The sequence below is a fragment of the Thunnus albacares genome, chromosome 6 (genome assembly GCF_914725855.1).
Source record: "Thunnus albacares chromosome 6, fThuAlb1.1, whole genome shotgun sequence".
Lineage (NCBI taxonomy): Eukaryota > Metazoa > Chordata > Actinopteri > Scombriformes > Scombridae > Thunnus > Thunnus albacares.
The window spans coordinates 16,880,605-16,908,152 of record NC_058111.1 but is presented as its reverse complement, the minus strand read 5'-3'; the positions used below and the strand labels follow the sequence as shown (position 1 = coordinate 16,908,152).

General features: G+C 38.9%; 1 protein-coding gene across 10 annotated transcripts in view; it reads left to right on the top strand.

Annotated features, from left to right (window-relative positions):
- dock10 (dedicator of cytokinesis 10) overlaps positions 1 to 27,548 on the top strand; it is a 68,965-nt gene that overhangs the window by 18,035 nt on the left and 23,382 nt on the right. For 2 of the 10 annotated variants that reach the window (XM_044354286.1, XM_044354279.1), the window contains exons 1-14: positions 5,251 to 5,618; positions 15,142 to 15,261; positions 18,929 to 19,018; positions 20,096 to 20,178; positions 21,776 to 21,848; positions 22,159 to 22,302; positions 22,665 to 22,799; positions 23,609 to 23,795; positions 24,694 to 24,779; positions 25,499 to 25,582; positions 25,844 to 26,002; positions 26,385 to 26,633; positions 26,751 to 26,873; positions 27,464 to 27,546. In XM_044354286.1, coding sequence (XP_044210221.1) covers positions 5,460 to 5,618; positions 15,142 to 15,261; positions 18,929 to 19,018; positions 20,096 to 20,178; positions 21,776 to 21,848; positions 22,159 to 22,302; positions 22,665 to 22,799; positions 23,609 to 23,795; positions 24,694 to 24,779; positions 25,499 to 25,582; positions 25,844 to 26,002; positions 26,385 to 26,633; positions 26,751 to 26,873; positions 27,464 to 27,546 — 1,775 coding nt within the window. In that variant the 5' untranslated portion in view covers positions 5,251 to 5,459. Of the gene's footprint in view, positions 1 to 5,249; positions 5,619 to 12,316; positions 12,548 to 15,141; positions 15,262 to 18,928; positions 19,019 to 20,095; positions 20,179 to 21,775; positions 21,849 to 22,158; positions 22,303 to 22,664; positions 22,800 to 23,608; positions 23,796 to 24,693; positions 24,780 to 25,498; positions 25,583 to 25,843; positions 26,003 to 26,384; positions 26,634 to 26,750; positions 26,874 to 27,463; positions 27,547 to 27,548 lie in introns of those variants that run through there. The other 8 variants (XM_044354282.1, XM_044354281.1, XM_044354288.1 and 5 more) reach the window with 7 other exon arrangements.

Here is a 27,548-nt window from a genome sequence, read left to right as displayed (position 1 = left end):
TGTACTCAGACATAGGTACAAACAATTGCACAAATAGGTTCACATGCACACACAGACACTCACAAATTGTAAAACAGAGAGTAATAGCATACAGTGGCATATTTTGCAGGTCAGCTAAACATGCAAATCTATAGTCTGTCTTCATGTTTTATACTTTACATTTCACCCACGAAATAAGTTATCAGCTTATAAGATATATTGCATTGTTATAGATTAAACTATCGACAGTAAAAAAAAAATCAGCATCACCTTGACTAGCTACAAAATTAAATGCTGCTTACAGGTTAATACGCAAAAGATAATAATAAGTACTTTTTTTTAAAGTAAAACTTGCAGGACTAAAACTTGAATAATATATATAATGTTATGAAATGCATCTTTTCAATTCTAATAATTTAGCAAATTATTGAAAGGAAATTTCTCTTGACGTTAGCAGCTATTTATAAACTCAACTGTGCTCCTCTATTGTCTATTAACTACTATTCAGTTTCCTCATTCTTTCTCCTGAGGTCACAGTTGAAAGCTGTGGGTGCTTTACCAAGTGTATCAGTGAGCTCTTCCTCTATTTCCTCTTATGTTTGTCTTAAATAAATAGCCCCACATTACACTGTACTTTCCAGGTACCTTCCTAAAACAGAAAGAAACAGTGACATATTGGTTACTTTCTGGGAAACTATTTGGAAAGTTAAGTAAAAGTCCTTAAAATGAAGTATTACTAAAGGTACTTTCATTGTGGTTTGTGCATCCAATAGATCAGAAATTTGATACAGATAAAAAATAGTGAATGGGAAAGGAAACAGAAAGAGAGGGACAGAATGAAGAATTACAAGAGCAGATTATTTAGTCTCATCGTACGAGTAGTTGTTCAGCGGTTTGTGGTTTTGTCCAGGGATGTGACATTATCCTTGTATGGTTGGCTTTGTTCTCCCATTTCATTGTGTAATTTATTTATTCTCCTAACCAGCTGTAACTCAAGGACAGGTGTCCTGGGAGCTGCACTGCTGTATCATCTCTGTGTCTGCATTTTCAACCACGATGGTTGTGTTAGTTTCATCGTTCCCTTCCAGGGAAGTGTGAGCTCCTCATCACTAATTCAGCACTCACCACCTCATTCAGTGAAAATTGCCTCGGGTGTTTTGCTTTAAATTCATCTCTCCCCCTCCACTTCTCTTTTGAAAGGAGGAGAAGTGAAACAATTGAAAAAAAAAAAGGGGTACCAAAAAAACAAAATAAATGCAGTGAGGACACTATTGTAGCTTTCCCTAATTTACCCTCTGCACTGGCCCTGCGTTAAGTCTGCAGCTTTTTCTTATGGAAAACGTTTTGATTTAACTGATGAAAGTATGTTTCCATTTGACTAATTTTATGCACATTTTGTATTTGTTCATTAAATGTTAAAACTTGGCTGTGTCACAAAAGTTGGCATATTAATAAAGAGAATGTGCAATAAAGGCTGAAACAGATTTTGAATATAAGCAACAAGGCTTGCTCCTACTTCCTCCTCTTCCTTTGCTAATTCCAACAATGTAGACACAGCATCGGGATATTATTACCACCCATTGTTACTAGGCCTGCAGCTAACCATTATTTTCATTATCGATTAATCTGCTGATTATTTTTTCAATTTATTGATTAGTCATTTGGTCTATAAAATGTCCACAAATGGTGAAAAATGTCAATCACTGTTTCCCAAAAACCAAGGTGCAACCTCAAATGTCTTGTTTTGTCCTGACCAACAGTCAACAACCCAAAGATATTCCGTTTACTATCATAGAGGACCAAAGGAACCAGAAAATACTGTTTTTGAAGCTGGAACCAGAGAATTTTTGTATTTTTTTTCTTTAAAAATGACTTAAAACTATTAAGCAGTTACAATAGTTGGTGATAAATTTTCTGTCGACTAATCGATTAATCGTTGCAGGTCTAATTGTTACATGCACTCCACCAGAAACCGTCCAAAATAAAGGCTTTAAAGGGTGGCACATGAAAATGCCTCATGATGTGTCTGCACAGACATATGACTGTAAGAAAATAACATGAATGCCATCTCAGCATCAATTAAATTCCACAATTTAAGAGTTATTGGTGCTTTTTTCTTTGTGTTATCTTGCCAGTCTGTCTTGAGAATGTTTGCATTGCATCAGTTTTACTGGAAACATGCAGTGATTTGTGTAAATTTTAAAACATTTGGGTAGGAAATGGTGATATACTTTGTGTCTGGAAACAGTTTTACGGCAGGTGGAGTGAATGAGAGCTCAACACCAAACTAGCTGTGTAACATGGGAACTTTGCTGGCAAGCAGAGGGCATGTTTGTGTGGGCATATTTGCATGACTGGACCATTGTGAAATCCTGGCATCCAAACAAATGCCATCTCTGTGACTTCTGTGTGTTTTAGCTGCTGCTATCAGGCATGTCTGACTGAAGAGCCCTTAGTGAGAGGAGGCAGTGGTTTTTGGAAGCAGGGGAGGCATCGGGGACGGGGACGGACATATGAGCACTGGACATATGCACTGTCATCTCCTACTGAGTGGGGCACGTTAATATTTGTGCACTGTGTGGGAGGGAAATTACAATTCTGCATGTGTGCACATGGTTATGTGTATGTCTCTGTGTATTTGTGTTGTGCTGTTTATATTTAGCTATGTAAAACATTATAATAATGAGCATTTATGTGGGTGGTGGGTGGAATTTTCTGTCACAGTAACATGGACTCTAATGACCCTAATCATGACCTAACAACATCACCATGGTTACCTCCTACTCTCTGCAGGGGAGCTCATAGTGAGCAAATGTGTGGACCTATACATTATGTGTCACTTGATTGCAGATCTGCTGACAGTCTCTGAAAACAGTGTATACACACAGCTAAATTATATATTGTAAGTGAAATATCCCCCCAAGTGTGGGTAACTAGTCGTATGTCTTCACATTTCCCAGGCTGCATTGGGAGCTATATTTACATGTTTGAGTGTGATATAATGTACTGGAATATTCATTTATTCATTTGCTTTTTGAAATTCAACTTCAAAAATAAGTAAATAAAAACCCTGGGAAAAAAATGCTTGCAAAGATACATGTGCAGACTTTGAAGATACTTTGAAGTTTCTCTTATAGTTGCTGGATGCTGACTATGAAAAATCAGACTGTATTGAAGTCAATGGAAACATTTTCTAACTTAATTCTCACTTTCTCTACTGTGTAATTTTGAGAATCATTGTTCCACTGAGGAAATATGAAGACTTAAGGGAAACATATGTTTTGGAGAAGGCCCTTGCTGGAAGCTGGCAGTCAGTGAGGGGCTACACGTCATTCACACGCCCACCACCAACAAAGTTTATACGTTGTCTCCCAGCAATGAAATAACTAACAGCAGTGCTCTCTGAGATGCAGACGGTTTTATGGCAGAAGAATTTAATACAACTTAATGTGTTTGCTGGCAATGTGTAATGTTGCTAGTCATCAGTTATTATTTATGTCAACAGTTTTTCCTCAGTCAGCAACTTAGTTTTATTGAGAATACATAAAATGTTAACTAAAGCTAGCCAACAGTGAGACAAGTGAGAAAAAGAGCGGAAGTCAAAGTTGTCTTCAATAAAGGATTACTGCACTGTAAGTATAATTTCTTACTGTGTTGGCCACCCCATATCACACCATCACAGCTTTGGAATGATTATGGACTTCTTGTAGACCAAATCTAAAATCTGTCTTAATGTAAATGTTAAAAAAAGCATAATCATCTGTTACATACATCTGTTGTAGCTAACTGGCACTAGCTTGCTTAGCTGCTGACTAGCTTTAGTTAACATTTTATGTATTCTCAATAAAACTGAGATGCTGATGAATAAAAAATAGTTTAAGTAAATAATGTCAATCTAAACAACTCATGATGAGCAACATTAGATATTGCCAGCAAACACATTAAATTACGAATCTACTGCCTATAGCTGTTTTTTCATTGCTGAGAGACTATTTATAAACTTTTTTGCAAGGGGGGCCGTTCTGTAAAACATGTAGCTCCACCCTAATGTGTACGACATGTAGCCCTGTCCTGACTTCCAACTTGCAGTGAGTGGCGCTTGATGTTTTGGGCAGTCTTTGATTGACTGACAGGCATCTCTGTCACATTCAGTTGGCGATGTCTGTTCACTTCACCTCCTCCCCCTCAACCAAGTAAAAAATTTCTAAAAAGATCCAGGCTGAGTTTTTTGGGTGGCAAAACTAATGTTATGTCCACATTTTTTTACAATCTATGATTTGGACAACATCTGATTCAACAAGTACGACTGGCATAGAAAAAATAAGGGGGATTTTATAATGCGAAGATCTTGAAACATATGAAAACCATTTTGTTCGGAGAATGCACTTTTTTTTCTTTCACTACGGCCACACAGAGTGAAAAATGGAACATGAAGAATAAAACAAGACCAGATGTTTGTGACATGAGAGAAATTAAGAGTGGTGAAAGTGATGTTGTCACTCAAGGGACATCAAAAGTGACGTCATGGAACCGAATACTTCACGTAATTTAGTCCTGTGTCCTTGTCTGTGTGCTGAACTAAACTCAGGGGGAATTTCACATGCCAGCTCTACAGTCCTAAAACTCCACATGCACGCCTCATCTGTAAAGCCGCCCACTCCCCACTTTCCATCCTCTTTCTGTTCAATAGCCTTGCTCACCACTCCCAAACACTCTCCCCAGAGCCTCACACACATACTGCCAGCCTTGACTCCGCAACGTTAAGCTGAATTTATGTAGCAAAGTCATGCATATGCAAAAAACACATCGCAATCTCTAAACTCTCTTTAAAATATGCAACAGTTTATTTTACCAAATCAAGTCTTGAGTGTGGGATAGCGTGAGTGCACAAACCACAAATGCAAAAACACAGCCAGCAAAACTCAAACTTGAAAGGACTGGTATGACTGGGAGAAAAATTGAGAAGGAGAGTGCTGCAGAATGAAAATCAGGAAAAATTATGTAGCTTTATATGTGTGTATGTGTGTGTGTGTGTGCAGCAGCTGGTTCTGGTCAGCTGACAGCTCTTGCAGACTGTGATTTGCTTGGTGAGCTGGGCTGGGCTGAACTGTGCACAGCTGCAGTCAGTGTGTGTGTATTAGAGGAAGAGAGAGAGAGAGAGAGAGTCATGTAAGGCTGCCAGTGTGTATGCTGAGCAACAGCAACATTAGGAGCTGGAGACTGGAGCAGAGCAGCGCAGGAAAGACACAGAAAGCTTGTAAAGCAGGACTGGTAGCAGTGAAGGGGAAGGTGAAATAGGGCAAGGGAGGGTAGGATGGAGCCTCAGTTATCCGACAGGGCTTGAACATAGCACAGCACCACTGGCTGGACCAGGGCGCTGGATTGGACTGAACTTTGTCATTGATCGGCTGGGATAGACAAGAAACCTCACATACTGCTGGACGGGATCAGGCTGGACTGGGAGCCAACAACAGAGGATTATGGGTTGTTCAGCCAGTGTGGTCCTGCTCCTACGCTCAGTGGGCGGAGCGGACTGCGGTCACATGTGTTCACGACAGGACCAAATGTCACTGGATGCTGCCACGCCCACCCTAGAGGGTTATACCACTACCACCTCACCTCTGACCATCATTGTAATGGTAACCAGCACTACTCTCCATTAACTCTGCTTTTCTACCTAATGCATGTGTGGGCAGGTAGAGGGGAGTACAGTACAGTGAGTGGGTGAGGAGTAGTGGTGTGCATCATGTTTGGACGTGCATGTGTGTATGTTATTGTGTGTCAATGATGGAGACACATCTGGAGTCAAAGGATAAAAGTTCTGTTTTAGTTTTCAGTTTCAGTTTTGCTAGACTGAAGCAGAAGATGAACTTACCTCTGGCTTTCTTTGTTTCTGTTCTTTACAGCATCTCTTTAATCCCTTATCAAACATTCTCTTTCTTACTGCCGCTTTCTTTCTCTCTGTTGCTGAGGTTGATGTATGATCAACGATTGGGGCCTGATTGTTTCCCCCTCACAGCTGAGAGGCAGAGGGACGGAAATGGAGGGAGGTGAAAAGAGGGGGATGGTGGGGTCAGACATGAGGAATCTAGTTTCTGTGGGAAAAATCTGCTTTCTCTGCACATGGTCTACAGAGAAGATGATAAAAATAGCTATTCAAACAAAACCACGAATAACATGGTGGGTTTGCAGTGTTTTGTAAAGTGAATAAATGCGTGAAAGAATGAATGAGTGGATAAAGAAATCAATGAATGAATTGCATAAAACTGCGTGTGTGTTTCAACTTACTGACTTTTCAGCACAATGCTGCATGTCAGCCATCTGTTTGGTATCTGTATCCCCTAGTGTTGGCCAGCCAGATTTTTTTTTATTCCCAGGAAGACCCTGGTTTCTGTAAGCCCAGTGGAAAAAATGTTAGAGTTTTGGCAGAGTGCGATCTTTACAGTCATCCTTTCTGTTTCTCCCTCATCTGGTGCCCCTTCTTCTGGTCTCCATAGCAAACTGAGTCAAACTATCATGAGTCATGATAGTTTATGCTGTAAAAACATGTTAACCTGCAGGTTCTTGAAGAGTACAAGGGAACGAGTGGATTTATTCAGACCAGGCTGCGCTAGAAAGTACTGCACTAACTCCTTTTAGCATGAGATATGTTCATGTCAACTGCCTCCAATGTATGCCTGAAATATTCACAGTTGAAAGAATTTATGCCAAAATGCAATCATGTTGGGAAAAAAATCCTAAGTCACCTCTTTAAAAACAAAGATGGGACTTTTCTTAAAGGGCTGGTATTGTGGAAAACAAGAAAATGAGCTTTGGGATAGAGTAGAGTGATGGTGGAGGCCCTGTGCTGGTAAATTACTCAATTCTATCCCCTCAGTTTTTTTTTTAAGTTATTTGAAATTTTGAAATTCGTGGCTCAAGAACTAGTGGTTTTGAGGTGGAACCTGTTACTACTTCACACCAGAAAGTCAAATCAAATATGCTAGAAAGCTTTAGCATGAACCCACCCCTGCTGTAGTTGGAGTTTGCATATCAGCCAGATGACGAGCAAAGCAGGACACTAGTGTTGTGGGTTGTTCAGCAGCTAAAAAGTCTCTACAGCCTTCCATAGGATGGAAATTAACATCAGGAATGGCTGAAATTCATTTTTGGAGACAGTCTTCCCTCTGTTATCGGCAAGTGGTTGTCTGTGTCTTCTGCACATTTTATAGCCAACAGGCTGCTTAATGATACTCAGTAGACCACAGGACTTTCAACTTTTTCATCTGCAATTTTTGGAGTTTTAAAACATTGTTTCTTTCTGTTACTCAGCTAAAGAAATATAACATATGTGCTAAAGCTAAGCTAGTGACCTCCAGCTACGTTTGAACCCTTTCCCATTCATGATCAGACTCTGGTTCATAGAGTGCTATATACTGTCTTATGTCTCCAGCTGCAGATATTACTCCAGGTAAAGATGCAGTGTAAGGGAATTTGCATTATGCATAAGGTTGTATTCTGATTGGCTGGGGGTGAAGATGGGAGCCACGCCTCCAGCCAATTGGAGTAGGTGGTTATTAATAATGCAGACTTTATGTAAATATCTTCTGAAACAGCCTGCTGGAGGACAGAGGGGAATCTGAACTGTAAGAAAAGATGGATTTAGAGAAATCTAAACAACTTTTGGTGAATAAAATGTCACAGACATGTTTAAAGCTGGAGTGCGGGACTTTTGTCTCCCCCCTCTGGCAGTGAGAGTAATTACAAAAACACTGTCGACAAGTGCTTACGTCATAGGCTCCGACATAGCCTAGAAATGACTTATTTCACTATCAGAATTTGATCCATTTGGTCCATTAACATTTGGCAAGTCTAGAACAGGCGCATGATTAAATTATTTTATCCCCCTTCAGGTCAGTAGAGGGCTAACCAGAAGATAGCTGGTTCGGCCGGCAGAAGTCTCTGGGTGCACATTCAAACAGCCAGAGTGGGAAAGCCCTGGCTGACATGATATTTAAAAACTCTATACACTGTGAAGTACAGGCAGTGATAGGCTTTATCAGCATTGTGTGAACTCGTTTGGCAAGGGCTTGAATGTAACTGACGTACGTTTATATGTGAAAGTTACGCACTGCAGGTTTAAAATAGACTCATTTATAAATATGAGTCACAAAAGGCCATAATATCAGATCTTAGATAACAGCTGTATTCAGCAGAGCAGTTTCAGTAAAAGAGACAGTGTTGATCCCCAAAAAGTTTTTGACATCCACTTGTATCATCATTTAGATTGTCATGCTGGGAGTCAAGTTGCTGGATATTAAGTGGGTCAAGAGAAAAGAACAGCTGTGTGTCATCTGCATAAAAACTTTTGATTACCCAAAATGTGACCAAGTGACAGCTTAGAGACAGGGAATTTCCTTAGTATGGAACCTTAGGGAACTCCAAAGGTCAAATGCAGCCTGCACTAAACAGAGGATAACCAGCTGTAAATATTCATTAATAACTTTTAGAGCTGCCCCCATACTGTGGCCAGATTTAAATTTCCCATTAACTTCATTTGTGTTCATAAAACCTTAAAGCTGTTGTTATAAGAAGCTACATTCTTCAAGAACCACGGTCAAATATGTTAAATCAAGAGATGACTTTTGACCCAGACAAAACAAGGCATTTGAAGACATCACCTTTGGCTGTGGGAAATTATAACCGACATTTTTAACTATAATGTGACATTGAATATACAAAACCATTAATTGCTTAATTGAGAAAATAATTGGCACATTAATCGATAATAAAAATAATTGTTAGTTGCAGCCTTAAAGAGATGATAAAAAGGGGTTCAAACTGAAGTTTTAAACTGAGTGAGACCAGTACCATTGACTGGTTTATTCATAAATCACAGGATATAAGGTAAAACACTTTTTAAGACTTCTTTAAGACATTCGGATGTGATCATGGCTTCCATCAAGGACTCTCTAGGATACAGCAGTGTTTGAGGACAAAATTGCAGACTGTGCAAAAAAAATTAAGATATAAACCAAGACAGTTCACTTTGACAGGCTAGGGTCTAACACATGATACATCACTGGTTGTCAGGCATCCCGTAAGTACAGTATGCCAGATAGAAAGTACAGCCTTTCTATCCTTCTGTCACCCTGTCACTGACACTGTGGTCAGGGCAAAAATTTAAATTCTCCAGTCACTCCCTGACCACTGTCACTCCTCCTTGGTGTTGATGTCTTGACTCCTTACTTGAGTGACATTCGATAACGTGTTACTGGTTGGTTAATTAGTCGTCGACATGATGTGTTCATTTGGAAAACATTTGTCCATAGGGGTTGTGTATGGTCTGTATAGTGACCAACACACAGCTGAATGGACAATAGATGTGTGAAGTACAGACGACAACCACCAAAAACTATTTAGGAACAAGGCGAGAAAGTTAGAAAGATTCATGGGCTTTACACCACTAACTCAACTCACATTAAAATTGAGCCTAAAAAAGTTTTTTTCATCAGTGGAGCAACTTCTTTTAAAAGTATGAATCTCCATGAGTCCCACAGTGTCTTCCTCCAGACCCTGTATTGCTCTAATGATATAAAGCAGATGGCTTCTGTCTGGTTTCTTCTGCTGTCTCAGCTGTCTCTGTCCCCCTCTTTCTCTCTCCCTTTCTGTCTCTCTCTTACTCCCTATCAATCTTTCTCACTCCCCCATCCCTCAGTTTTTGTCACACTCTCCTCACATCTTTCCCGTAACGAGATGATAAGCCCTTAAATCTACACTCGAGAATGATGCGGGCCAGCTTGTGTACATGATGTGCGAAGAGGTGAACCTTGTGATTTCTCTCCATCTTTGTCTTTTTTTTGGCTCTCGATCTTAATTGTTTCTCAACTTAGATTTATTCCGCTCTTCTTTATTCTCCCGACTAATTCAGAGTACTCCCCCTCTTCTCCCTCTGTCTCGCTCCCTTGTTCGTGGTTATTCTGGAGGAAAGCCACGCTGTGAGCCACCAGTCTAGTGCTCTATTTGTGCCCTCCTCACAGCTGTAGTTTACCAACATCAACACCCATTCTACCTCACCCCTGCTAAGAGGGAGGGAGCGAGAAACAGGAGCGGGGGCCTGGAGGAGAGATGTTAAAAGGGATGTTTAATAGGGTGAGAACAAGGGAGCGGAGAGGAGACGGAGAGAGAATCAAAGGAAGAAGAAATAAAGGAGTGCGCTGAGGATGTTTGATGAGATGAGGAAGCGATAGAGGAGGGGAAGAGAGAGGAGGGATAGAGCCAACTGAGGCAGCTGGTGCAGAACAGAGGAAGGATGGAGGGAGGAGTGAGTGGAAGAAAAGGGAGGTTGAACTGCTGCATATTGCTGCAGACGTTAACTAGGCTTGAAGGAGCGCAGTGCTGAGAGTTATTATGATTCAATGTTTCAGATGCAAAACATCAAAGACTTATTAGCGGCTATTAAATTAGGACAGCATACAGTAGATTAAGATTAATGCATTACTTGTCCTGGTAGACTTGCAGGGCCATGTTGTTTCACTCTGCTCAGTTAAATCACAAGACATAGTGCTAACTGGAGATCCTTTCTCATTCATGTTTGTTGAATCGTACAATCTCATGAATAGCAAGATGCTAGCACACAATGACTGTATTTCACAACTTTATATTTGACACGGAATTTCTACTACATGTTGCTCCCCATCAGTTTTCTTCACAAATGTGAAATGGTTTTTGCACTCTAACCTCAGATTTGGTTATTATGTCACATTACTTGACCAAAACCAGCTGCCGTTAACTGATGTGATGCACTGCAACATTTAGCAGGACGGTTTTATTTGCTCAGTTTTTTTTTTTTTAGATATTTATCTCTGAGATTCCTGCCTCCACCCCAATACAATGGCAATTAAAGGTCCAGTGTGTAGAATTTAGTGGAATCTTGCGGAACAGGCTTGGCAGAAATGGAATATAATATTCATAAGTATGTTTTAATTAGTTTATAATCACCTGAAAATGAGAATTATTGTGTTTTTATTACCTTAGAATGATCCTTTTATATCTACATAGGGAGTGGGTCCTTTTCCACGGAGTCCGCCATGTTGCACTGCCATGTTTCTACAGTAGCTTAGAAAATCAAATCAAACTCTGGCTGTGGAGAGGACCTTTTCGTAGCAACCATAAGTTCTCCAACATGCTTGGAAGGGGAGGGGGGGAGGAGTTTTCACTTGGTTGCAATCTGCAACCTCACCGCTAGATGCCACTAAATCCTACACACTGCACCTTTAATTTGTGGTGAACACAGCTTTGAAATAACTTTTCTTTTTTTTTTAATTCAATGTTTCAGCAATGTTTCTTTTAAGAAACTGTGTCTCATATACTCTGTACAGTATGGGGATAATCAACAGACAGTGCTCTGCGGATTATTCAAAGATTATTCACCATTTACTTGAGGTGAAGTGGGCACATTTCATTTAAAAATATGGGTGAATAAAAACAAAACCTATCTGTATGGTTATACCACTAGAGGTGAGTGAGACAATATGTTGTTTTTTTATTTGATGAATTGACCCATTCAAATGAAGAACACCATTTATCTTTCCGAGTTCTCCCAAAAAGTCTACTGGTGCTGTTTCATGTAATGTATCAACAACAGGTAAACAGAAGGGCAGTATCAGAAGTTGTTTCCTCTTCTACAGATCTCTGTTCTGCTATGAGGTTTAATCTGGGGGAAGTGAGTGTCTGTGTGTGTATAGCCAAATAAATGTTAATGTTATTCTGCATTCATGTGTTAAATGTATTCATGTATTACGATGAGAACAAACATGTGTGAAGAATTCTCTTACTTTTTATTTTTTGTTGTCATGTACAGTAAGGAGGGCAAACTCACTTTAGAGCAGGAAGTTGATGGTTTGCATGGTGGCTACATGCAAGTATGTGAACATGTGTGGTCTGAGGGTGTGCTATTGATAAATTTTGTGATGTGTGTGAATGCATGATAGTGTTTAACTGTAGAGTGGGGAGTAGCCCCTTACTGTGTCTGTTTGTAATGTAGAGTGTAAGAATAATGGATCTTCTCTCCTTTCGAACCCTTGATTTGTTCAGACAGACAGTAATGCTTTAAATTGCATTCTCACACAATTGTTTTAAAGCAAAAGACACTGAGAGTCATAGAATGTGATGAACAGAAACTGAAGTGTCTGGTTGGTTGATTTCTCTTTTGGGGGATTTTCTCTCTGTCTTCGTTTGTATGTATGTGGTTGTTGTGCATGTGGTTGCGTGTGTTGAACTGTGTTCATGTGTGTTGGACATCACCTTCAACTTCCTCAACATCCACGTGCGCTGACAGACGACTCAAACCCCACTCAGTGCTAGTTCTGCTTCTGATAGAACACATGCCCGCGGTGTGTGTTTTGTTAAGCTCACTTTGAATGTAGACCGTTTTTTTTTTTCTCTTGTTAGTGGAAGTCAGCTGCGTTTTTGTTTAATACTGTAACTTTATTTAAGTCTGCTGGCAATGAGCTTCAGGAGTAAAATCACCTTCAGGAGGAAAGTAAAGAGCAAACGAGTGCGATCGGATTTCAACCGTCTGAGTATTGTATGTATTTGTATGTCTCCCTCTGTCTTTGCTGGTTATTGTCACTGCTGCATCATACTCATCAGCTCTAGTGTTAACCGACTACCACATTTACTATCTGTGCTTTACATATGTCTGCTTGCTATCAACCATAGTTGTAAGTGTGATTTATATACCTTTATCTATGGTCATGCTCTTCAGTCTCTAAACAGTGTTTTATGATGATTATTGTGCGCTTCATTTCCTCTTTTTCAACATTTGTTGGTTACAGTTTGTTGAACAAGGCTCTGTGACAGGAAAAGCCACCTAGAGAAGAATACTTTGAAGTTAACAGATTAAATAATGTATATATCACTAATGTGCACTGAGCAGAACTCACGGTACAATCTCTGAGAGATATCATCTTGTGTTGGGAAAGCCAGCCTATCCCCTGAAACACTGACGTCACATGGGTCAGAGTAGAGTCACTCTATGCGTATGAAAACCTCAAGTTTAATATATCTGCCTGCCTATCACTTTTCTATGTCATTTATATGCTTGTGTTCTAGAAAAGCAAGTTTTTTTAAAAAAAAGATTTACTCACTAATTATTAGGGCTATTACAACTACAGATTATTTCCATTATCAATATTATTAATAATATGTTAAGTATTGTTTCAATGAATTAACTAATTGTTTAGTCTGTAAGATTTTCTTGTTTTGTCCACCCAACAGTCCAATATGCAAATATATTTAATTCACAGTGATATGTTTTTAATTTTTGTCTTATTAGTTTAATTGATTCGAAAGATTAATCAGTTATTTTAATTGTTGACAATTCATTTGGCTAATTGATTAATCAACTAATGGTTAAAGCAGTATTTATTATTGAATTCTGCATGCATGTGTGCAATACTTAGTAAAAGTTGGACTGAATAAATACAAGGAAAAAACAAAATAAAACACATTGTAGATCTGGACAGAATATAAAGCAGCATACATATTTTTCAAACTGCATAAAAGTAAATATAACGGTAAATAATATATGTATTGTACGGGCAGTACAAAGGGAGAGAGCTGTCATAAAACATGCATCACTTTCAGTTGTTCTTGCTTTTGCCCCCTGCCTCCTGCCCCCCACTCCCCTGTGCTGTCTCTTGCTCATGTGCCAAGGCCTGTTCTGTTAAGGTAGCTGATAAAGGCCCCGGTCTGCACTGTATGCGTGTGAACCTAAACAGAGATCATTACTTCCTCTGTCTTCCTGACCACAGCTCTCGTTTTACTGCTGTTGCTGCTCTGCTGCTATTCTCTGAATGACAGAAGTACTTTTCCACCGTCCTAGATCTGTTGAACACATGTTGAAAATGTTGTTTTTTGTGTGACTCATTGAGTAACTTGCATAATGTTTAATTGTAGTTTTTAAATCTCTTTGAGAAAGAGAAATCAAGTCTGCAATGGATTGGTTTGTCAGAGGTACATTATCATTTTACACATTTTACTTTTGTGGTTTATACAGTCAGCGTCTAAAAAGTGGTCAGGGACATAAGCAGGTGGAGCAAGTGTTGGAAAGCTTGTCTTGTGTGCGATGTTTTCATGTTTGTGGTTATAGTGTCAGTAAGTGTTCTTGTACTGAAAGGAAATCCCACCCATATCTGGTTGTAGACCAAGATGAGTGGAAACTTTAGTATTTTTCAAGCAGGACCCTATTTTCCCATCTTTTTGTGTCTAAGTGAATGGGGACAACAAATTTGGAAACTGGTTTAGTATTGAGTGACAGAGCTTTAGCCAGCAGCCATGAAATGGGCTCCAATCAACCAACACCCTGGGGCAATAGCACCCCGTCAATGTACGTCCACTAAAAGTACTTGTTTTTGCCACTGACAGGCTTAGATTGTGACACTAAAGCTGTCTTACTATATCTGTAATATGTCACATAGTGCTTTTTCATTTCAGTTTATTTAAAACAAGTTCACAGTTGTATTGTTCTGTGAGGTGTGTCACAGTTGTTGTAGCTGTTGCTGTTCAGCTACTTCCTCCATGATTTATTTTAGGTCCTAATGATGTCATAGCAAAACGCAGGAAATGTCATGGTCATTATGTTTTTTTTCCAGAATGGTTAGATTGTGTGTTGTCTATTGCTAATTTACTGTGACCATTTCCATCTTTAAGTCCCACATTTTTAGGGGAGTATCTGCCACGGAGACTGCAAGTCATAGCATCAATCTAGTTAAATAAAAGACCACTCCATTCCTCCTCCCTTTCATTCTTGAGGACATTTTTTCAAACGTTTCACACAATACAATTCCTGAAGTTAGATGCAGATGCTACTTTTTTTGATACTCTAGTTTGGAGAATGTGAAAATGTTTTATACAGCAAATTTAACAAAATATGACACTTTTCTGTAATGTCACCGTCTGTGTTCTAATAAAGAACTTGCCTGAATAAAATAAATCTACATTTGATTTTGATTTTAAATCTGACCAAATATTTTAAGCCAACTTTCAATATTTGACACTTTTTAATACTCTATGTATCGTATCGTATCGTAATGTATCGTATCGTAACGTATCGGATTGGATCGTTTAACAGCCAAATGCATGAATACTGATCATTTATCTTTGTGTCTCTATTTGCAGCAAGAGAAGCCTAAGCTGATTGATCCACTTGACTATGAGGCTGTCATCTCTGAACTGGGGGACGAGTTGAAGGAAGACCCTCTGAGAGATCTATTCCTATTCCCTGATAATGATTTCTCGGTAAGTGTGGGCGTGTGTGTGTTTGTGGTCTCATGGTGATTCAGTGGTTAACCCAGTCAGAACAAGAAGGTTCTTGGTTTTAATCTGGGTCCTGGCTCTCTCTGTAGAGTGTATGTGTTTGTCACGTTTTTGTCCCTCAGACACACAGATCAGAGGAATTTCCCTAAATTGCCTATAGACTACAGCTGCAGCTAACAATTATGTTCATCATTGAGTTATATATCAGTTTATTTTAATTAAATGGTTAACAATTAAGTTTGTTGAACACCCATTCCTGCAGATTCCCATCTCAAGTTATCAGAGCCTGATTGGACGTTTTTGCTTTTATTAGATGGCATACCCTTGAGAGCTTATAAAAAATGAGGGAAGGAGAGAGTGAGGATGACATGCAACAAAGATATTGCAGTATATAAAGCATTGCAATTACTTTGTCAGTGTCTAAACCAGGACACAATGTGATGTGATGTCTTAAAATACCATACTTTTCTTGACCAACAGTAAAAATAATTCAAAGATATTCGATTTACAAGAATGTGACAAAGAAAAACAGCAAATTGTCACATTTATGAAGCTGTAAACAGCAATTGTTTGGCGGTTGTACATGATAAATGCATTTAATCGACTATTGATCAACTAGTTGCCTTGGCCGTTGCATGCTGTTTCTTTGTCGTTTTTACACCATTCATGCAGACATGCCCCTTTGACCCTAAATAGGAATAAGACCACTACAGATTGGCAGTCCCTGTCTGTCTTTACAATGTGTTTTATGTTGTATTAAAGTCATAAATGGCAGGTTATATTCAGGATTATTTTACAGTACAGATACAAATTATTCCAAACTCCTGCGGTTATGCTTGTGCTCTCCTAAACTCGGAGAGGCTCCTCCCAACAGTGGCAGTTAGTAGTGACGAGAACTACAGTGCAGGAGAAATCCCAAATTGAGGAAAAAAAGAGGAAAATGAAAAAAAAATCACCTCCAACATGTTTAGCAAATGAGAACATCTGTCTGTGTGTGACAGGAAACACAGAATTTTATGGGAAGTCGTCTTAATTTTCAGAAGCTGCAGCATTAACAATAAAACTGACACGTCCCAGAGTAGGAGTTGACAAATAGTGGCCCATTAAAATGATTTGGCCCCCAATTAAATTTCTGCTAAATATTTTAGGCATGTTTCAGACACATCTTCTATAGACATAGTAATATCTCGATAACAGTATTTCAATGTGTAGAGCAAACAGTTCTGTGCTTTGTTTGTAATATACAAAACTAGAAGGTTTTACTATGGACAGCGCCTAGTGCTGAAATAATGTCTAATAAACTAACCACATGAATAACAGATGAAACATAAAACTTAATTTGTATTAAATAATATGGCATCTTTTAATTTAAATACTGTCTTAGTTCATTTGTATTATTTAATCCCCCCCAAAAAATTGTATCTCTCAAACATGTTTCCAAGATCAACATATATCTTGTGTTCCATTTTTCTCCAAAGTCTTGTTTTCATTATTCATGAGAGACATAAGTGATCAAACAGATGTTTGATTAGCAAGTCTACAGGTCTTAGTTAGCTACTGTACTTGCACTGAAGCTTTGGAAATAATAATAACAAAAAAAGAAAATCAATTTAACACTGTTATAAATCTCAATTTCCCAGCAAATGTAATAATAATATTCAAACACAGGAAAAAATTGTAAACTTTTTTTTTATAAAGATCTTTATTGAAAAACTACAAATACAATATATAAAGTAATGAAGTGCAACCAGTGCCAAAGTGCAAACATTCGCTTTTCCTCCTTTGCTAATAACCAACCCGTCATAGATGCTGCCAAACATTTGCACCGTTTTTAATTTGCTTACAGTAATGATTGCAAGTAGTAAGTTGATAATTGAATAATATATTGATCTTTGCAATGCAACATGTGACACCTTCTCTCCACTCCGCCATGAATTATTCACACTGATCATGCATGTTGAGCATTGCAGTCTTTTCATTACGGTCAACTATTTATTCTGTCCAGTCACTTGTAGCTCTTTGTTCATTAGTACCTTCGTTACTCTACTAATGTGTTTCTGCAGACGCACTGCATGATGATGACCAAATTGGCAGATTATAGTAAAAGGAATCATTTGTTTTGTTGTAGTTTAAATGCACGACTGCTGGTTTCAAGCTCTGTCTGGCTACAAAACACGATATCCTCTATGATTTTCTGTGTCGCTGCAGCCTACAGTCAATTTCCATAATTGTAAGTGAAAGTAGCTTGGAGGAGTACTGCTAATGCACCAAAAGGCATTAACTAGATCTGCTTCTTTGCCAGTTGGTTAGAGAGCTCAGCGTTTCCGCCTGCTGATTGGTCAAAGTGTCACTTTTCACACTTCTTTAGCTCTGACTTGTTTTCTTTCCCTTTTTTAAACAATGACTTGGAAAATGGTTCTGTATTTCGTTCTGAATAAATGAATGTCCACCTGAAAGATTATATGTTTACTTTCTGTTTCATGGAACATGAAGTATGATCTGTAATTAAAGCTCCAGGTTTCAGTTGTAGGTCTAATCAGTACTGAGGAAGGGAACACATTAAAAGACTGGACCTGAATTATTCATCTTCACTGCAATAAAGTGGGCCAGAAACAACTTTGAGAAGAAGGAATTAATGAATATTACATTCATATTCTGATTCTAACTTTTTGTGTTTCCTCCCAAATCATTGCTCAGGAGGTGTTGATATTAGAGCCTGAGCTATACAGCATTTTTTATGCCAATACCAATATTGATATTTGAGGGTTTAAAAAATCATAACATGAATAAACATTTTTGATAAGGTTCCCTTACATTTTTTAAAGTTTTGTTTGCAAGAAATGTTCTAAACAGGAAATAAAGTGGTCACACCTCTCTGGTTGACACTAACTATAGAATGGTGACACTTTAAAAACCTGTCTTTGGCATTTCTGTGCTTCAGTTTCCTGTCTTTCGTTAGCTTACATATACACATATATATCTGCTAGAAGCTAATATATGATACATTAAAACAACTGAAAAGTGGATGAGGTAGAGCCGCATCTCTTTCTTTATATATATTAACTCAACTTTATTTGTATAGCACTTTACACACAACACAGTTGATCCAAAGTGCGTTATAGCATACAAAGCAAAACAAAATAACGGAGATGAAAAGAGAGAAGAGAAAAGTAAGAATAAAAACAGAGTGAAGATTATCATAATAATAAGAACATGGTCATACAAAGCACATAGAGACAACACAGACCTACAAAGACTTAAGCTGGTTATTTATGCACAGTTGAAGCCTAACAAGTACAAGTGAGTTTGAAGTTGTCTCTTGAAATTCTCAATATCAGGACTCCTTGGAGTACAATATTGCACTTACTGTGTAACATGGTTGTTTAGGTAGTGTTGATTTCCTATACCTATCCTATCAGTAATCAGAATATTTCCCATATTGTTAAGCAGTGTTACTGAGCCACCCAGTTCCTGACACATCCTCTTGTAATCAGAAGGTTATTGTTTTATTTCATGCATTATTTTTTTTATGTGGATGCTCTTTGTTTCAGATTAGGTGGCCTATCTCTGCTATAAAACATGTAAAAAGCTTTGTGTGTGTTTTCGCTGTCATATTAACTCTTCTCCTCTATCCCTTTTATCCCTGCAGGTGTCCACGGTGCCTCAGGAGAGACGGACTCTCAAGTCAACTGTTCCTGAGGGGGCAGAGCTACAGGCTGAATGTCTGCTGGTCAGACAGGTGAGGTGTACTGTGTTTGTGTGTGTTTGTGTGTGTGCATGCCCACGTATGAGAGTGTGCACATGACTTAAGAGTGAGATTTGGAGTGAAAAAGATTTCAGTTGGTGGTGGTGGTGGTGGTGGTTGTTAGGTTTGTCAGTTTAGGCAGTTATTAATATAGGACATCCTGATACCGGTGGAGTGGTTTCACCATGCCTCCGTCATACCTCTAAAATAAACCAGATGTGTGTGCATATCTAAATGTGTGTTTGTGTGTAGGCTAGCTCTATCAGGGCTCATTTCAGATCGACCAGCCATAATCTTAAAGGCTCAGTGAAGAAATAATATCCGTGTAGACGGAAACTCCCCAGACAGTACTGTCACAGCTCACTGGAGACTAGTGTGTATGTCTGACTCTGTGTATGTGTGCTGGCCTGTCTCAGGTTGATATTGTAGCTGATAATGTGTTTGGTCTGTTTATACTTTGTGACTTTGTTAACAAAAGATGAAGATCTCTCCAAACAAATGGATGAAACAGAATTGCGACACGCCATTCAACAAGCAGACAGAGGAGAGGATGTGAAACTGCCTTGCTGAGTTTATATCTTCTGTGTGTGTGTGTGTGTGTGTGTGTGTGTGTGTGTGTGTGTGTGTGTGTGTGTGTGTGTGCGTGTGTGTGTGTGTGTATGTGTGTGTGTGTGTGTGTGTGTGTGTAAGAGAGAGAGGGAGAGACAGTTAAAACTTACAGTTCTTGTCCTATAAGAGTACTATTTCAACACATAAGACAAACAAATCTCATGGATTGAAATCCATCTATAAAGATGTAAAGATATCTTTTTTTGCAGATTCCTCGGGGACAGAGTGTTAATTCAGTTCCTTTCATAATTTAAATAATCTAATGATGAATCCCAGCCAGCAGATTAGTAACTAGGCCTCAGGAGATCTGATGTCTGACACTCCCTGTTTCTACTGTAATATAGCTTTCTTCAGTGACTGTAAATATTTCAACTACTTCAGGTCAAGGTTTCCCACAGAGGACATCATTTTAGAAACTTAATATTTAATCATATTCATCTTAAACTCCTCCCGCTCCTCCAGGCCTGCAAGTATTACAACTCTGAACTAAATGTGGTCGAGTTCAAGTATGATGACTACGCTGGAGACTACCGCCTGCTGCCCAGGTAATACACTTTTGACAATCACCCTGTGTACAGTTTCTGATGTTGAATAGGATCTAACCTGAACCAGCTGAAATGTGTCATAAGTTATCTAAAGCTGTCAAAAACCAAAAGTTGGCTTCAAGTTCACTAGTTTGTGATTTCAGTTTTGTCAGTTTTTCTATTTTAAACAGTTTTTGGCTTCTTTTACCCCACAGAAATAGTGTTTTGTAGAAAAATATGTTTATATTTCTAACAGTAAGCTATTGAAAAAGTACCTTTTTGATATGGGTACCAAAAACTTAGTATCGGTATTGCAAATTTTCAAGCAAAAGCCAGCCCTAGGCTCTTATAGGTGTTTCCTTTAACTGCCTTAGAGCATGGTTTTATCCATGTGGAGATGTTTTATTCTCTACATTATTTTTCAATGTATGATGATATGGAAATTTTTTAAAAACGTGGATTCAGAATTGTTTGACTTTCTGACTTGATTAAAGACACGCTGGATTTCTTCCTCATAAACAACCAGACCCAGAAGTAGCAGCTAACATCAAGCATAACCACAATTTGTTACACTGATGTGGGAGGTCATTAACAACAACAAGATGGTTACTGGTGTTGAGTGAAAGACAAGAAGGAGGACATTCCACTCCAACAAATGTCAACTTTCAGAACTCCCTCAATCCCCTTTTTAAATGTCAATCATTTAGTCAGATAATGATCCAGACAGTCAGTCATTCAGTCATCAGGCTGTCAGTCAACTAGGGTTTTGTCAGTCCCAGTGAGACTGACCCAGCACAGCCCTGCTGTTACTGCTCTCAACCACAGGAATGTCCTTCTTCTGTCCCATGGGTTGCCACTGTATTCTTTCAGTCAGTTCACATGACCTATGAACTGACATCCAGGATGTGCTTTAAAGTAAGATGGAACTTAAACAGAAGTTGGAGCACAATTATGCCAAGATATTACTCCATAAAGTTAATTTATCCTCTGACATTTTCAGCATTACATCACTTGTTTATTAAGCTAACAAGCTAACCACACATTAACTATATGCTCACAGATCTGTAGAACATGTTCAAGTGAATTAGACCAGGGAAACCATAGTACAATGAGAATCTGCAGCTTCTTGTTGGTACCGCTATGATTTGAGTGGAGTGATCTTCATCTGTGCAGGCCAATATAAGCATTCCTGGGTCAGTGGCCAGCCCACAATCACTTGAAATCTTCTAAACATAGTCCCCTTAAGAGATTATTTCAGACAGCTTTTACGACTGTGTGACTTTTAGCAATGGGTGGTTCCAGTGTTATCCTGCACAGACTGCAGCCTAGTTGTCTGCAGCTCACAGCACACACATAAAGGCATTTTATCCAATGGCTCACATACAAAGATGGGTCGGACTGTGAAATCAGTGGAGCAGGACTGAGCGAGGGCCACCTATTGTTGACTCTTGACAGAGAATGATGAGGCAGAGTCAGCCACCCACAGTCACTTGCAACACTCAAATAGAGTAGATTAATTAAATTCCTGAAATCATTTTCTCTTTCCATAAGTATATTTCATTTGAAGAGTTCCACGTTTTTCTCAGTATCTTTCTCTCCTTTCCCCATTTCTTTACAGGAAACTATACAAAGCAGAGAAGCTGCCATCCCATTCTTTTGAGATTGACTATGAGGACATGGACAAGGATGAGGTCAGTGATGACCATCTTCTGACAAATGCTTTTTAGAGAATGCATTACATACTGGATACATCCTGGGTCTCATGTTTAAATTGGTTTATGGTAGCCTTAAAGCTGTTAAAATATACTCTGAAAGAGCAGTTAGCTCATTACAGGTCAGTGGGACATTGTTTATGAACATAATTTAACTGACAAACAGTCATTGTTGGATAGAGCGAGTCTAGAAAATCTCCTTTTCTCTATTGATCATCTGCTTCTCTGTGTCAGAGGGCTAAATGGCAAGCTAATGTATCTGTAACTTACCGTATTTATGTTTTTACAGGATACCACCTCCCTGTCCTCATCCAAAGGAGGTGGGGGAGGCGGTGGAGGAGGAGGAGGAGGGGGAGGGATCGGTGTGTTTCGGTCAGGCTGGCTATACAAAGGGAACTTTAACAGCACCGTCAACAATAGTATCACTGTGCGGGTGAGAAAATGTCTGATGCTCTTCCTTTTCATGCACACACACACACACACACACTTTTTCTGTCTTGCCTCTCCACCATTATCATGAGATCTTCCCCTGTTCTCACCTGAAATGTTTTACCTTGCTCTCTGACCTTGTAAACTTAGTTTGACTTGAAATTCAACTCCTGTTGATAACATATTTTGCCCAGAATGATCTTAGTTTCTCCTATTACATTACTGGAAAATATATTTGAAGATCACTTTTTATGTTTTTTTAAAAATTACTTTTTATAAAATAATTAGTCGCCTATGACTTTGTCTCTGAGCCAGACTATTTGAACTTTATTTGAACCTTTCTGGACTTTATTCCTGTCTGCACAGTCATTCAAGAGGAGATACTTTCAGCTAACCCAACTGACAGACAACTCCTACATCATGAACTTCTACAAAGATGAAAAGATATCCAAGGAACCCAAAGGGTGCATTTTCCTTGACTCATGTACTGGTGTGGTGCAGGTAGGTTTTAAAGCACTCATATGAGCAAACAACCACATAACACAAATTTCAAACTTCTTTTTGCCACAGCCTACCTGGTGTAAAAAATTTATATATAAACTGTATTTTAACCATATATAGACTTTATGTTTATATTAGGAGACAGATGCAAAGGTCCAAGTTAGCCATGTTAGCAGACTCTTTATAGACGAATTTCAGTAGCAGGACAAAGTAAAATGAAGAAAAATTGCAATGTAACTGAATATTTCTGATCTTGTACGGGGAGACACTGTAGTATATAATTGTACTGCATGATGACACTACATGCCCAGGTCATGATATTGTTGGGCTGCTGTTAAGGGGTGGTTTGGGTTTGAGCTAATGTAAGTTACCCAGTGACAAACTTATGGATGTCATTCTTACTCTGTCATTCATGCAGTTTATGTCCATATAAGAAGTTTGAAGATACAATTGTCTGGCTTAATTTAATTGCTGATGTAAATGGGATCAAGTTAGGCTCTTCTCAAAGGAACAGCAAGGAACATACATGGTTAAAAGTCCTCCAAACATGGAGGTCACATTTAAAAACAAACAAACAAACAAAAGTTAAATTTAGAAGAAGTGACATTATACCAAACTTCGATACAACTTCCTGTTTACAAGTACCAACAGCCATTTTGTAATAAGTTCCGAACCATAACATTGTTGTTAGGATTATATAAAATAAAATGTATAAAGTGTGTTTTTCCTGTTTTTGAGAGGAGCTTAATTGATCCAATAAACATCCCGAAACCATAATTTCATCCAACCATCCATTCATCCCCCTAAAGAATAACCGTCTAAGGAAGCATGCTTTTGAGCTGAAGATGAACGAGGTTACGTACTTCGTGCTGGCCGCGGAGAGTGAGCAGGACATGGAGGAGTGGATCAGCACGCTAAACCGCATCTTACAGATCAGTCCCCATGACGGGCCCGCTCAGGACCGCAAGAGTCTGGACCTCACCGACCATCGCCAGGGTGAGAATGTTTCTGTTTCTGATGGATATAAAAATAAGAAACTGAAAAATAGCTGGCAAGAGCAAAGTGGATGGATACATAAATGGTAATAAAGAAAAGAAAGGGAAGTTTTAAAAGAGGCAAAGAACATTTTAGCATAATTCCAAAACATGGATAAAACATGTTCTTAAAAGAGACATGATTTCATGCTTAGTTTCAGCAAAATTGTAACCATTTCTTCTCTTTCTGACTTTAACTACTTTAATAAGATAATTACTGCCATCTTGCCATGGGGAATTTCTACTGGGTTGGGCTCGATCCATAACATAACCATCAGGAAATGTGACCTGACACCAACCAGGGACTCCACCTTGGTTTAGTACATCATACCTTGTTATTAACAAAAAACTTTACATGGAAGTAAAATCCATAATAGTCTGTGAGAGCCTGGAACATAACACACACTGACGGAGCTCTGAGAATTGGCCCCAGTGAAATGTGATGGAATGATGTAATAGCCTCAGCTGTCACGGCTCTGTGGTCTGTTAGCATGCCTCTAAATCAGACTGCGAGTGCATGGTGACCTTCCATTAATGAGCCATTTTGTTCAGCGTGGCCTTTGGGAAGAATTGCTCCAGGCACATGAAGGTTTTATTTCTGCAGATGCTTGCCTGCCTTATTATCCATAAATACCACAGATGGAGTCATACTTTATTCTGCTATGGATATATGTCCACTGACTCCAGTTAGTGTGTGTTTAGTGTACTGCTGAACCTATTTTAGAAAATGTTATATGATCTTTAACTTATGGGGAAATTGACTGTATAGATAAACTTTCCCATCCACTCAGTATTGGCAGTCATCATTCATACACAGATGTCAGTCTCTGGAGTCCTGATTGTGCTTGTTCCCCCTCCAGATGTGTTTGACCTGTCGTTGAGTGACTGCTGTTTGCAGGAGAATGAAGATACAACAGAGAAAGGCATCAATCCGGAGTTAGCAAAGGTTTGCTACACTTGTAGTTCTTCTTTTTCAAACAATGATATAACTCTCCTGCTGCTCCCTGCACTTAGCATTTTCATAATTAACTGTACATGCATGTGCAGCACAACTGTCAGTGTCTACTTAAAGGCACGCTGTGGAGGTTTTGGCCACTGGTGTCACTATGGAGCAATGTTTTGATTAGCGCGTCCCAATTTTGTTCACTTTACTGGTACATACATGAGGATGCACATTCCTGACAATTGTTTCACGCTTCCAGTGATCAAAAGTTGGTGGCAGTAATGTGCCAAAAAAATTTGAAATAGTAATATGCCAACGAAAATAGAGGAAGAAGAGGACTGCTGGATGCAAATATGGCTGTAAATAGTGCAAAATACTCAAAATATTCCCCAAAACGGCTTTGTAAATGTTTTATGAAGAAGGAAATGCATCAGAGTGTTTGTTAGGCCTCAAAAATATGCACAATGCATTTTTGCAAAAAAACACAGAACGTTTAATTGAATTGTCTTTGTTTTCAAAAGAACTCCACAGTAAAGCTTAAGTCCAAGTCATCAGTTTAAGACTTATATATACTGATTTGAAAACTCAAACATGTCTCTATTCAAATTCTCTCTTCTAAAAAAAAAACAAAACTGGAAACTGTTCTTACTGTTTTTACTGATATCATAATTTATAATAGGCTATTTTTCTTTCCATCTTTCGTGTCATCTCTCCTTCTACAGTTTATCTCTGAGACAGATGAGGGAATTCGCTCTGCCAGGAGAGAAGAGAGGTTAAATCTGTTCTCACTCGACCCTGACACTCCTGTAAGTATAAAGGGTGTAGCTCTACACTTGTCTGTATAAGTGCATTGATTTTCTGCTTTGTTTTATCTTTTATATGACTTGAATAATGTTTTGACTTCATGCATGGTTCTACTTGCAGTCTTCAGTTTGTGTTTGTCATGAGGCTGTAGTTTTAACCAGATCTCATCAGTAAAATAGATTCTTCTCAATAACCCCGCCTCCCTAAAATAAAATAAAGTAAACAATGCCTCTGAGTAACAAACTGCGTTTCACCAACCACAGGTTCTGAGGAGCCCACGGACGGAACATTTGTCAACTGAAAACACACCAGTGCGTCCATTTGAGGAGAAGCTAGGCAAAAGGGTTATGATAACCTGCCGCTCCCTTAACCTCATGCTGCAGGGCTGCGTCAACGAGACTGAAACTGGACCAGTCACAAATGTGAGGATTAGAAACACCCTGAAAAAACATATACCTTTTACACTTTAAGACAGTTATTCAAACATGCTTCAATGTTAACTTTTGCATTAATACATCTGGGAAATAAGCGGTGATGACTCTCATATCTGCAACACACATCTCTAGCTGCTAAATGTTTTTTTCTGTACACATCCAGTGTGGTATTTCTTAGTGTCACTTCCCTGTGAGATATAAAAATATCCCTTCTACAGTAGGTACACATCAAAGGCAGTAGAGAAAGGAACTCATTCAGTGTTCTGAAAGCATGTCAAATAAGCTTTTTTGCTGAGTGATTGTTTGAGGAACTGCTTCTTGAGTTACTGTAAATGTACAAAGAATGACTGAGTTTAATATGTTCCACCAGATTGAGCCCTTCTTCGTCTCGTTGGCTCTGCTGGATGTTCGAGAGGGGAGAAAGGTATCCGCAGACTTCCATGTAGACCTCAACCACGAGGCAGTGCATCAGATGCTCGGAGGCTGCGGTAACGGGACAGGTGGTCCAGGGACGGGGGTTGGAGGTCAGGAGAATGGCCTGTGCTCTCCTGCAGAGAAGAAGCCGGGAGACTGTTACCTCAGCCTGGACCTGGACCACTGGTTATGCTTTCCCAAACAGGTACAAGACTCCTACAGTATGTTTTCTTGATGTACAATTATTTTGTGATATTTGAACACAGTGTTGGATCAAATCAAAAATAACTCTTAATGTGACTTTCCAACGCTATCCATGCAGGCCATTTTCTCAGTGACCAACCCCCACACAGACATAGTGATGGTGGCCAGAGTGGAAAAGGTGCTGATGGGAAACATTGCTTTTGGGACTGAACCTTATATCAAAAACACAGACTCCAGCAAGGTCAGAGAGTCATTTTTTCATTGCTTTGTCATTCTCACTGTCAGTTTAGCATCAACATTTACACTGCTTAGTATGATTCAATGTCTTGATTTTTTTTTTGTCATTAACCAATAACAGAGCTAAGTCTTTTACTGTATATTGCCTTATTTCTTGTAACAAGCTGGAAATAATGGCTCATGAGACATACTGTTTGGTGTTTTACTGTAAGGGAAATACTTAAATCTATTCTAACAGTTTAATGCATGACATTGACAAAATGGTTTTCCTGTAAGGCCAGGGTTTATCTTCATCACTGAATGCCAGTTGGGTCAGAGAGTTTGGAAATTAGGTTTTTCCTAGATCCTATCCAAGACATTTCCTGGTTTCCCTACTGGCTATGCTCCATGTCGTCCTTGTTTAAATGGCTAAGTGAATCACCAGACATCCAACCTGCTGCCAGAGTTACTGTATTAAACAAACTCTGATTTAGTCTGTCACTGTCTAGGTCATCTAGAATTTAAGGTTGATCACATCCCATTTAATTTAATTTAATAGAATAATGTGGCTATATTCTAACATTTCCTTCTGTCCTCTGTTTCTGTTTTGTACAGACTGTTCAGAAGATTTTGAAATCCAACAAACAGTTCTGTAGTAAACTGGGAAAGTACCGGATGCCGTTTGCCTGGTCCGTCAGGT